At 35.6% G+C, this 12,132-nt stretch overlaps 3 protein-coding genes and 4 non-coding genes across 7 annotated transcripts; 4 read left to right on the top strand and 3 right to left on the bottom strand.

Moving 5' to 3' along the window:
* Positions 1-386: 386 nt before the first annotated feature.
* Positions 387-548, bottom strand: LOC128040032 (U1 spliceosomal RNA). The gene has a single exon (XR_008194692.1). It is a non-coding gene; the product is annotated as a U1 spliceosomal RNA (small nuclear RNA).
* Positions 549-2,588: 2,040 nt separating this feature from the next.
* LOC105796045 (auxin-responsive protein SAUR21) lies at positions 2,589-3,515 on the bottom strand. The gene has a single exon (XM_012625687.2). The coding sequence runs from the start codon at positions 3,461-3,463 to the stop codon at positions 3,146-3,148; it is 318 nt and encodes a 105-aa protein (XP_012481141.1). The 5' UTR covers positions 3,464-3,515; the 3' UTR covers positions 2,589-3,145.
* LOC128040307 (U1 spliceosomal RNA) lies at positions 2,699-2,859 on the bottom strand. Its single transcript, XR_008194963.1, has one exon. It is a non-coding gene; the product is annotated as a U1 spliceosomal RNA (small nuclear RNA).
* A 3,353-nt stretch (positions 3,516-6,868) lies between the features above and the next one.
* Positions 6,869-7,186, top strand: LOC105796044 (auxin-induced protein X10A). The gene has a single exon (XM_012625685.2). It carries the CDS (start codon positions 6,869-6,871, stop codon positions 7,184-7,186), a length of 318 nt encoding a protein of 105 aa, XP_012481139.2.
* Positions 7,187-7,525: 339 nt separating this feature from the next.
* On the top strand, positions 7,526-7,687 carry LOC128040318 (U1 spliceosomal RNA). The gene has a single exon (XR_008194974.1). It is a non-coding gene; the product is annotated as a U1 spliceosomal RNA (small nuclear RNA).
* A 1,636-nt stretch (positions 7,688-9,323) lies between these two features.
* LOC105795369 (auxin-responsive protein SAUR21) lies at positions 9,324-9,877 on the top strand. The gene has a single exon (XM_012624977.2). It carries the CDS (start codon positions 9,412-9,414, stop codon positions 9,727-9,729), a length of 318 nt encoding a protein of 105 aa, XP_012480431.1. The 5' UTR covers positions 9,324-9,411; the 3' UTR covers positions 9,730-9,877.
* A 365-nt stretch (positions 9,878-10,242) lies between these two features.
* LOC128040021 (U1 spliceosomal RNA) lies at positions 10,243-10,403 on the top strand. Its single transcript, XR_008194681.1, has one exon. It is a non-coding gene; the product is annotated as a U1 spliceosomal RNA (small nuclear RNA).
* The last annotated feature ends 1,729 nt before the right edge of the window (positions 10,404-12,132 follow it).

Below are 12,132 nucleotides of genomic sequence, written 5' to 3'. Positions count from 1 at the left end.
CGCAAGTTATACCTTGCATCTTCTTAAGTTTCATTGGAAAGGTAGGCCAGAGTGCTTTGATACAGACAAAACAGAACCATGTTTAAGTCTCTTATACATATATGTTTCTATATATAGGTTTAGGTACTAAATATGCCGTTTTAATTCAAGTTTAGTTTCAGTATTAGTTAAGTTCTCTATCACTCCTACTCTAAGATGTGTATACAGTTAATTGGGTTAGCCAACGCCAAGCAAATGTGCTAGCGAAGCATTTCATCAAGAATTCGGTCTTCGTTGGGGACGAAAAATGTTCTGAAAGGCCATATTGCAGTATATGTAGGGGAAACCGGCAAGAGCAGATTCATGATTCCTATTTCTTACTTGAATCATCTTCTATTTGAAGGCCTATTAAATCTGGCTGAGGCAGAATTCCCAAGTGCCACAAAGTATGACGTAGGCTCTCCTACTTTGAGGAGACCTTAGGCAAGCGCCCTTCCCAAGTGCAATAGAAGTCACTTACCTAGGCCATCGGCCATGATGATCACTATCGACCCTGTCCAGGTAAGTATGTTGCAACGTTGCTAGCTGCTTCTTATTTATATGGCCTTGGTACTGTTCCTTTCGTATGTACTTTCCCTGTGGAATTAGTGATTCAACATAAATTTGACATGGGTGAGTCAGAGTGGAGATTTATGACTTACAGAGAAAACTACCCGGAGTCCTGAGAAATTATACTAGTTGAATTTCTCATTTTCACTCACTGCAAACTGATTGCATAAAATATGTATATATGGTAAAATTGTGCTTTATTAATCCTTTGCTGACATGAAAATTAACAAGTTATTTTCTCTGTTATCACAGTAAAGAATATATGTATATATGGTGTGCAAGGTTTTTGAGTACAAATCATTAATATTCCATAGCAGAAAACAGCTTCAATCGCATTGAAATGAATCTCAGATAGCAGAAACAGAGAGGATTTCAAGTTTTTCTTCAAAATTTTCGAAGCATTCCTTCTCTGCAATAACGGAGTTACACAGTGGAGTACTTTAATACATAAAATTTGCATATAGCTATATAATTCTCTGCAATGACATGACTTACAGTGGTGGAAATTTCTGGGTTTGGGGTTTCAAATCAAAACCAATTTATCATTCTCCTTATTAGTAATTACCCCAGAAGAATAAACACTGTAATAAATTAATCAATTTCATGATTTACATTAGTTTGTCAATTAATACAAAAACAGGAAGCAAAATTTTGGATCCTTAAAGCTCATTTACTAATCTCAATACCATACACTTACAGTGGAAGATTAAACTGAAAAAAAAAACACAATGAGAAACCCACGTAGGGAGGAGACAAATTACAAAACATCATTTTGTCAGTTTGAATGCATGAAAACTGTCAACATGATGTACTTTTGTCCTAGTGCTAGGAAGTTGTAATAATTGATATTAAAACTTGGGGTCCAAAAGGAGACCCCAAAGCTACTAATTTTATAGTATCCACCCACTGATTTTCATATCCATATATCTCTGGTAGTTTTTGTTGCATGTTCCTTATGTCAGTGACTCTCAGTTATGGGGCTAGTTTCCTCTATATCCCGTTACTCATGCATCAACATTTATGGGGTATTATTATTATTATTATTTCTTTTCTCTTTCTTATAATGATTGCCTTTGAACTTGGCCTCTTTTTGCATCGCATATACCGCAGAAATTTTATACTAGAGCGAGAAATGAATTTCAAATTTTGAGGGGATCACTTAAAACTTTATAATTGTTGAGTATCTAAAGGAAAATTTTACCAAAGGCCCCTGCATACCCGGTGCCAGCCTTATGCATATATGCATTTTCATGGTAAAAGGTTATTACTCACTGACAGTGCACGAAATCGTGTATCAAATATTCATATATATTATCAAAGTGTTTAAATAATGAAACCCACTGTAAAAGCTAGCTCATATGGGACATCAGCTAACCACAGTTGAAAAGTATATATATAAGTAATCAATTGCTACTGTGGATTTCTTGTAAGTTGATGTCAAGTTTGTAGTATGATTGGCATCGTATATTCCAATGCACCGCCCTCTGGTTTTAAGTCTTAAACTGCTTTGGGAGTGAGCTTGTATGGACAAGATGAAGCAACTGGCGTGTACTGCAACTTGGCCAGAGAATAGAGATAAGGTGAGGACAAGCCACGTTAATTATATATATACATATATGCAGAAGTTCCAGTTGCCGAATGCCAACAAGATGGTGACAACATAGAAGCCAAATTAAATGTGTTTGTTGAACTTGGAAATTATGGCACTTTAATGTCTCCATACTCAGTAAATGCAAACATTACCAGCCTTTTGGATAAAACTAATATTTGCTTTACTAGTAACAGTTCATGTTGGCACCATTGGGGACCAGAAAGAAGTACAATGATGGCAATGGCACTTCTGTCTTCTATGGAACAACTTTAGTTATTAAGTAGACCACTTTGATTCAGTGCATAAATCCTGAGTTCAAAATTTGAAGGGACGATCCACGTAGGGAAACAACTCTGCAACCTATCGGTAATTGCTGAAAATGTTTCATCATCATAAACAGAAATAGGTTGCCGAAAGTAATAGAGGATTTTATTCCTGAAGGACCTCATTTAACTATTTAAATACATCAAAAGCTTTGATTTTGACCTAAAAACAAGTTAAACTTCCAACTGTAAATTGAACGGGGAATCGCGAACGCAGGCCCCCACTGCCACAAATTATGACGTAGGCTCTCCTACTTTGAGGAGACCTTAGGCAAGCGCCCTTCCCAAGTGCAATGTAAGTCGCTTACCTAGGCATTAGCCTTGTTGATCACCCATATACCTCGTCCAGGTAAGTATGTTGCAACGTAGCTAGCTGCTTCATATTTATACGGTCTTGCTTATGTTCCTCTCTGGCGTCCTTTGGATGTGGGATTAGTGCTTCTTATTTATTAGGCTATAGGACTAGCTAGTTCTTCATCACGTCCACCGACTACAAACGCAAGGAAATCCAAACAGGAACCAAAAATTGGACCCTTCAAACTCATTTACAAATTTCAGTACCATATAGTTACAATGCAAGATCAAACTAAAAAAAACAAATGAGAACCCCACGTAGGTTCAACTTCATTATGAGCTCATTGAATCAGGCATGCATAGTACGAGAAGTGAGGTTGATGAATTCGTCTTCAGCACAAGGAACCATAAGACCACCCAATGGATGATCAAACCCAAACTCTTGTTCGGCTTGATTCAACAAGGCCTGGAACAAAGGGTGCTTCAAGTATGATATCGGGACCACCAATCTCTTGTTCTTCTCTTCGTCTCCGACATAAACAGCAAAATGGCCTTTCGGGACATTAACTGAACTCGATGTCCGATAAGAGTATTGGTGTTTAGAACGTGACCACCTTCGTATAGTTTGCTTCGCATGAAGCATCATCTCAGGCAACCGAATCCCCATTTTGAGAGTATTGTAAACAAAGATAGTTCTTTTTTTACCTTTCTGGTCATGGTCTTCAGGTTCCTAGTGCTATGTAGGAAGTTGTAATAATTAATATTAAAGCGTGGGGTCCAAAAGGTGACCCCCAAAGTTACTAATTATAGAAGATCAGCCCACTGTTTTTTCACCTCCACAGATACCTGGTTCTTTTGTTGCATGTTCCTTATCATGTCAGTGACTGTTTTCTCTAGATCCAGGAAATCATGCATAAAGTTTCATTGGTTTTTTTTTCTTCCTTTTTTCTTCCTTATAATGTTTGACTTTGAACTTAGCCTCTTATTGTTCTTTGAATTGCAGTAGATGTATATATACATGTTGCATACAATTATCCATTAATAAGTTTTTCATTTAAGAACCAATGCATGTAATAGGTAAAATTGGTGCCTAATATATGGAGGGCGGTTAAGTCAGTCAGTCAGTCAATGCTTTTGTATGCATGGCTAGCCGCTGCAAATTGTATGTCAGTCAAATTGCTGGGCTAACGCCAATCCATAAACAAATTAAATCCGTACATCTTGTATTCTTAAAAGTTAAAACCCTATCCATATATTGTATTTTCCATTTTGTTCACCATTTAAATGGTTAAGGATCGGCCAAAGACATAAATGAAACACTAATATTTATAAGTAATTCGAGTTCGATTTTGATTCGGTTATTATTGAGTCGAGTTCGAGCTATAAATCAAATTAAATTTGAGTTTAGTAATACTTAATTTGAATGGCTCACAAGTAGATCTGTTTATGGACTGGGCCATCCGCTTAAGCTTGAAGGCTCGTATGAAAAAGAGAGGGTTTGGACAAAAATATGATGCTTGAAAAATGGGTTTGGATAAAATTTAATGCCCATTTTCTATATGGGTCGGGCCTTGGACAATATTTTTTTTGCTTGAGCCTAGCCCGATCCGAATATATTATGTTAAAAAAAATTATATTAATTATATATTTGAATAATAAATATATATTTATATTAAATCACTAACTCAATAACAATTAAACCCATTACCTAAAACCTAAAAAAAACTTACCCAACTAAATAACTCAACCTAAAATATAAAATTTTAAAAATTATATTTAATATAATAAAATATTTATTATATTTATGGTAGTGCTTTTTAATATAAATACTTTTTAATGTGTTAGAAAACTTTTATTTTAGTGTTTTTAGTGCATTTAGTGTATTATATATATTTTTTAAAAATTATTTTTAAATAAAAACTAAACTAAAATAATCAAATATGGTCGGGCGCCCAGGATTTACTTTTCTTAAAATGGGTCGGGCTTGGGAAAAAAGTAATCCCATTTTTTAGGCCCGACTTGGAAAATTGATCTAGATACATTGCATGGACTTGACTCGAACCTGGATCAACCCGGCCCATGAGCACCTCTATTCACAAGGCTCATCAAGCTAAATTTTATATTTTTTATATTATTAAATTACATTATGCCCTTAATACATATTATTAATCCTAAGCTAAATTATGTTATAACCCTACCGAGCTCAGGTTTGAGCTTGATTACAAAAATTGGTAAACTACTTAATTGAGCTCGAGTTGAGTATGAAGCTCCAAATTTTGTATCAAGATTGACAATATTCATATTCAACTCAGTTCGATTTTACCCTTAGACCGGGCTACCTGTTCAAGTTCAAAGCTTTGCTTGAAATTTAAGAATGTTTCAACAAAAATATTAAGCTCGAAAAATGAGATTAAACAAAAAAAAATGTTTAAAAATTCAAAGCTCATGCCTCATTCACTTGTTACAAGTTTATAATATGAAATTTTCTTTTATATTTATATAATTTATACCATATTAAATTAATTATACTATATTGTAATGTTATCTTAAAAAATATGTTAAGTAGTTTATGTTTAGAAATTTAATAAATATATATATATGAAAGTAAAAATAGATATAATTATTACATGTTAAATAAAAATTATAATTATATTTTTAACAAATAAAAAATAATATAGCAAGCCTAGACAGGCTAGACTTAAAATTTTTTTTTAACTTGATCCTTGAACTCTTTTTTGGTCGATATTAATATTGGAGCCTGACGAATTTTACCAATTTAGCTCCCAAACTTTGATTGTGTTAAGGTGTGAGAGACGTAACACTTTGAGATTATGTTATGTTATCACTTAAAAAAATTAAAATATTATATAAATATTAAAAAAATACAAAACATATTAAGAAATTATAAAGAAATTTAAAAGATTTTCAGGTGAAGATGGTGTAGAATCTCATAGTGCCACGTCTAGGGACCAAACTGGAAAAAGATGCCAAGTTATGGGACTAATTGGTAGTTTATCCCAAAACATTTAATATTGGATTAATGTTGTCAGCGCAAAGGCATTTGGCAACTCACATGGCTTTGCTCACTTTTGCATCATCCTATCTAATTCTCCCTCGGTCCCTCCTGCCTCCTTGCTTCATCTCTCCAAACACCCGAAGCAACTTAAGCCTTAAAACAGAGGGCCGCACATGGGAATATAATTTTCAAGACCATACCAGTTCAAGTGTTCTTGCTGGTTTACCACCAAGCTACGATGCCAATCGATCATACTATTACTTTAACATCAACCCATATGAAATCGACTCTAACAATTAATTATGTGCACTTGCATGAGTTCCATGTATAGTTAATGGACTGTAACAAAACACTTCATCAATGAGTAAAATATAAAAGACAACATCGGAGGACTTATATATAAATTATACCGACACAGGGCGTAGCTAAGGGGCAGGGAGAGCTCTCTCTTGGTTAAGTGGGATTATATCATTTTTAGTCCTTTCAAATTATCAAGCTATTTTTATATTTGGTATATCGGGCACCAATTTCATCATTACATGCATTGGTTCTTAAATGAAACATTATTATTTGAATATGATCATTTAAAAGCCAGAGGGAAAAAGGCTGGTTTTTTAAAGTTAAAAACCATTTAACCTTGAGCATGAAATGCATTGAAAATGTATATGGACTGCAATTCAAAGAACAAGAGGAGGTCAAGTTCAAAGACGATCATTATAAGAAAGAAAAAAAAGAAAGAAAAACCCAATGAGGAACATGCAACAAAAGCACCACAGATATATATGGATGTCAAAACCAGTGGGCTAGTATTCTATAATTAGTAACTTTGGGGGTCCCCTTTTGAACCCCAAGTTTTTTGTATTAGTTATTTGAACTTCCTAGCACTAGGACAAAAGTACATTATCTTGATTTGTTTCCATGCATGCAAACTGATAAAATGATGTTTTGTAATCTGTCTCCTCTCTATATATACAGCCAAAGACCATGACCAGAAGTGTAGAAAAAAGAACTATCTTTGTTTACAATACTCTCAAAAATTCCTTATCAGTTGTTCAAATGGGGATTCGGTTGCTTGAGATGGTGCTTCATGCAAAGCAAACTATACGAAGATGGTCACATTCTAAACACCAATGCTCTTATCGGACATCGAGTTCAGTTAATGTCCCGAAAGGCCATTTCGCTGTTTATGTCGGAGATGAAGAGAAGAACAAGAGATTTGTGGTCCCGATATCATACTTGAAGCACCCTTTGTTCCAAGCCTTGTTGAATCAGGCTGAACAAGAGTTTGGGTTTGATCATCCATTGGGTGGTCTCATGGTTCCTTGTGATGAAGACGAATTCATCAACCTCACTTCTCGTATAAACCATGCCTGATTCAATGAGCTTATAATGAAGTTGAACCTTACGTAGGGTTCTCATTTGTTTTTTTTAGTTTGATCGTCCATTGTAATTTGTAAGTATATGGTATTGACATTTGTAAATGAGTTTGAAGGGTCCAAATTTTGGTTCCTGTTTGGATTTCCTTTGAATCCAAAATAGTATTTCCTTGCGTTTGTTTTATTGCCTGATTTGCAACCTGTTAGCAGTCGGTGGAAGTGAGAAATTTAACTAGTCCTATAGCCTTATAAATAAGAAGCACTAACCCCACATGGAAAGCACACGAGAAAGGAACACAAGCAAGGCCCTATAAATAAGAAGCAGCTTCATTACAACGTACATACCTGGACGGAGTCGATCGGTGATCAGAAAAGCTGATGGTTTAGATAAGCAACTTCCATTGCACTTGGGAAGGGCGCGTGCCTAAGGTCTCCTCGAAGTAGGAGAGTTTACGACATAATTTGTGGCAGTTGAGGCCTGCGTTCGAGCGGCCCTCGTCCGAGTTCAGTTGGAACCTTCCTCGGCTTACAGGATAAAATATAATCAACCAATTGGGCTAACAGAAACCGATACGATTCAAGCTTTTGCAATTATATTAGTGATATATATTTTTGTTCCCTTAAAGTCCTTCTAGGGATGTTGCTTATCAAGCCCTCCTCCTCGATCACTCCTTGAACTGCTCCATACCAACTCTTATTTGAAGATACTTTTTCAACAGTAGGGACATTATGAGGATATTATAGCAAAAAAGAGCTAAATCAACTCACTTGATTGGTTCTTGGTTCCATGCATCACTTCAATTCCTTATCCATAATTGTTAAATAAGGAACGAGCTGATTATGGTACTCAAGAAAATGGTTTCATTACAGAAAATGATAGGACAAGGGAGTAGTCTTTTCTAGCATATCATATGTTGCCACGTCGTTGATTGTCTCATCTGAACCTGAACTCAGGATTTATGCACTGAAACAAAGTGGTCTACTTGATGACGAAACTTGTTCCATAGAAGACAAAAGTGTCATTGCCAGCATTTTACTTCTATCTGGTCCCCAACGGTGCCAACACGAACTGTTTCTCGTAAAGGAAATATCAGTTTTATCCAAAAGGCTGATAATGTTTGCATTTACTGACTATAGAGACGTTAATGTGCAAAAATCTCCAATTTGAACAAACTCATTTAGTTTGGCTTCTATGTTGTCACCGTATTGGCATTTGGCAACTGCAACTTCTGCATATATATAATTCACATGGCTTGTCCTCACCTTATCTATTCTCTGGCCTAGTTGCAGTACATGCCAGTTGCTTCATCTTGTCCGAACAAGCTCACTCCCAAAGCAGTTTAAGACTTAAAACCAGAGGGCCGTACATTGGAATATACAATGCCAATCATACTACAAACTTGACATCAACCTAATAAGAAATCCACAGTAGCAATTGATTACTTATATATATATACACACTTTTCAACTGTGGTTACCTGATCTCAATATATGAGCTTTTACAGTTGGTTTAATTATTTAAACCCTTTTTTTTTATATATATGAAACATGACTTGGCTGATATATATAGATACATATAATGAATAATAACCCTATTACCTTGTGCATGCTGATGCATATATGCACAGGGGTGGCACTAGGGGCTGCCAGTGGCCTTAGTTTGGTAAAATTTTCCTTTTGATCCTCAAAAACTTTTAAGTTAATAAATAGTAAAATTATATTGTCTACCTGAAAATTTGTAATTCATTTCTAGCCCTAATATAAAGTTTCTGCTGTATATGTGATACAAGAAGTGGCCAAGCTCAAAGGCAATCATTATAAGAAAGAGAAAAGAAAGAAAAAAAAACCCATGAATATTGATGCATGAATAACCGATCTAGAGGAAACTAGCCCATACCTGAGAGTCATTGATATAAGGAACATGCAACTAACAAACCAGAGATGGATACGAAAATCAGTGGGCGGCTCAGACGGCTCTTCTAAATTTAGTAGCTTTGTGGTCCCCTTTTGGACCCCAAGTTTTAATATTGAGTATTACAACTTCCTAGCACTAGGACAAAAGTACATTATATTGATAGTTATCATGCATTCAAACCGATAAAATGATGTTTTGTAATCTGTCTCCTCCCTATATATACACCCAAAGACCAAGACCAGAAATGTAAAAAAACAAAGAACTATCTTTGATTACTGTCTCAAAAAATTCCTTTATCAGTTGCTCAAATGGGGATTCGGTTGCCTGAGATGATGCTTCATGCAAAGCAAACCATGCGAAGATGGTCACATTCGAAGCACCAATGCTCTTGCCAAACACCGAGTGCGGTAAACGTCCAGAAAGGCCATTTCGCTGTTTATGTGGGAGACGAAGAGAAGAAGAAGAGATTCGTGGTCCCAATATCATACTTGAAGCACCCTTTGTTCCAGGCCTTGTTGAATCATGCTGAACAAGAGTTTGGGTTTGATCATCCATTGGGTGGTCTCATGGTTCCTTGTGCTGAAGATGAATTCATCAACCTCACTTCTCGTATAAACCATGCCTGATTCAATGAGCTTATAATGAAGTTGGACCTACTTGGGGTTTTCATTTGTTTTTTTTTTTCAGTTTGATCTTCCACTGTAAGTGTATAGCACTGAGAATTTTAAATGTGTGAAAATTTTGAAGAAAAATTTGAAAGCCTCTCTGTTTCTACTATCTGATATTCAGTTCAATGCCATTGAAGCTGTTTTTCTGCTAATGAATTATACCCAGAAACCTTGCAAACCATATAATCATATTTTCTTTGCTGTGATAACAGAGAAAATAACATGTTAAGTTTCATGTCACCAAAGGATTAACTATCACAATTTATGCAATCAATTTGTAGTCAGTGAAAACGAGAAATTCAACTAGTATAATTTCTCGGGAATCTGTAGGTAATTTTCTCCAAGTTACAAATCTTCATTTTGACTCCACCATGTCAATTTATGCTGAAGTACTGATCCCACACAGAAATAACACACGAACGGAGCAGAATCAAGGCCTTATAAATAAGAAGCAGCTAGCTGCTTTACAACTTAATTACCTGGACGGGGTCGATGGGTTATCAACCAGGTTCATCGCCTAGGTAAGTAACTTCCATTGCACTTGGAAATGGCGCTTGTCTAAGGTCTCCTCAAAGTAGGAGAGCCTACGTCATAATTTGTGGTAGTGGAGGTCTGCGTCCGCACGGCCCCTGTCTATTTTCAGTCGAAAGTTTTACTCCAGAAGATAAAGCATATACTTCAAAGTTTTAGTTTGTTGCAGAATTGAACTCTTATTTCTTTCTTGTATTGAATATGGCTGCCTATTTCTCTAATTTTCTTTTTAAATGTAAATATGTTGCTGCGTCATCATTGTGGTACATAACTTCTATGACAACTTCAACATTTTTGTAAGACTGATGAAATATTCTTTGCTGCACGGAATTGTTAGACCGCTCATCCGATGGTTGAATCCGAATTCATCCTCAGCCAGATTTAATAGGCCTTCAAATAGAGGATGGTTCAAGTAAGATATATGAATCATGAATCTGCTCTTGCTGGTTTCCCCTACATATACTGCAGTGTGGCCTTGTTGAAAGTTGGCAACAATGCAGCAGCATGCAAGTGTCCAAGCAACAATGCAGCAACATGCATGCAGCATGCAAGAGTCCATTGTGTATTTTGGTGATTAAGAAACTTTTGTAACATGTGACTTAGTTTGGTTGTAATATTTTTTTTATTTTGTTCAGCAACATGCATGTATCAAGTTTCACTTGGTTCATTTCTTAATTGCCATAATTCATACTTGACACAATCCCAATTATTATATAAGCCCTTATACTTCCTTACTTTATTTAAACTAGTTTTAGCTCACGTGCTTTAATCTAAATAGAGATACTAAAAGTATATTCATAATTAATATTAAATAAAATCATTTATAAAATTTTGAATCACTTCATATTTTTATTTCAAAAAGTAAAAATGCTTTCAATTTAACTTTGTTTTCTACCAATGTAATAGAACCACTTATGTATATGGCATTTTTTGCTTATTCAAGTAATGAGATAAGTCAACTTGTTTTCTCCTAAAACATCCGATTCTTGCTTCTGTTTTTCATCTTTCAACACAAATTTTTTGTTGTTTTTGATCTTTGGTTTGGTTTAAAACTCAACAAATGGTATCAATAGATTGTCATCTTTGAGGGCGTTTGCTGTGTGTTGGTTTGTGTTGATTCTTTGAGTGATTCATGCTTGAAAGAAAAGAAACAGAAGCTATCTTTGTTGACTTGTTTGGTTGCTGCAAAAGGATGAGTTTTTCACCACCACCACCATCTGTCTTCGCTGGTGAGAACTATAACATTTGGGCTGTGAAAATGAAGACATATCTGCAAGCTAATGATCTGTGGAGTGTTGTTCTAGCTGATACAAAGCCACCACTTTTGAGAGCTAATCCAACCATAGCTCAAATTAGGCAGCACAATGAGGATTGTGCCAAAAAGTATAAGGCTATGTCATGCCTTCAAAATGGAGTTTCAGATGTGATTTTCACAAGAATAATAGCTTGTGACACTCCAAAGTAGGCCTGGGATAGACTTAAGAAAGAGTTTCAAGGGTCAGACAAGATCAGATAGCAATAGTTGATCAACTTGAGAAGAGACTTCGAGAATCTGAGGATGAAGGAGTCTGAAACCATCAAGCAGTATGCTGATAGGATTATGGCCACAGTCAACAACATAAGACTGCTTGGAGATGAGTTTAGTGACAAAAGGATAGTTGAAAAAGGTCATTACAACTCTTCCAGAGAAGTATAAGTAAAAAATCTCTTCTTTGGAGGACTCGAGGGACCTATCAGCTATACCTTTGACAGAGTTGATAAATGCTCTCTATGCATAAGAGCAAAGAAAAGCAAACAGAATGGAGGAGCATTTTGAGGGAGCCTTTCAGG

This window comes from Gossypium raimondii, chromosome 3, assembly GCF_025698545.1.
Source record: "Gossypium raimondii isolate GPD5lz chromosome 3, ASM2569854v1, whole genome shotgun sequence".
Taxonomy (NCBI): Eukaryota; Viridiplantae; Streptophyta; class Magnoliopsida; order Malvales; family Malvaceae; genus Gossypium; species Gossypium raimondii.
Note: the sequence above shows the minus strand (reverse complement) of the source record. Positions and strands in the feature narration are given on the sequence as shown.

Excerpts from the sequence above, each read along its gene's own strand:
- LOC105796045 (XM_012625687.2), bottom strand. The coding sequence starts at position 3,463 with ATGGGGATTCGGTTGCCTGAGATGATGCTTCATGCGAAGCAAACTATA.
- LOC105796044 (XM_012625685.2), top strand. The coding sequence starts at position 6,869 with ATGGGGATTCGGTTGCTTGAGATGGTGCTTCATGCAAAGCAAACTATA.
- LOC105795369 (XM_012624977.2), top strand. The coding sequence starts at position 9,412 with ATGGGGATTCGGTTGCCTGAGATGATGCTTCATGCAAAGCAAACCATG.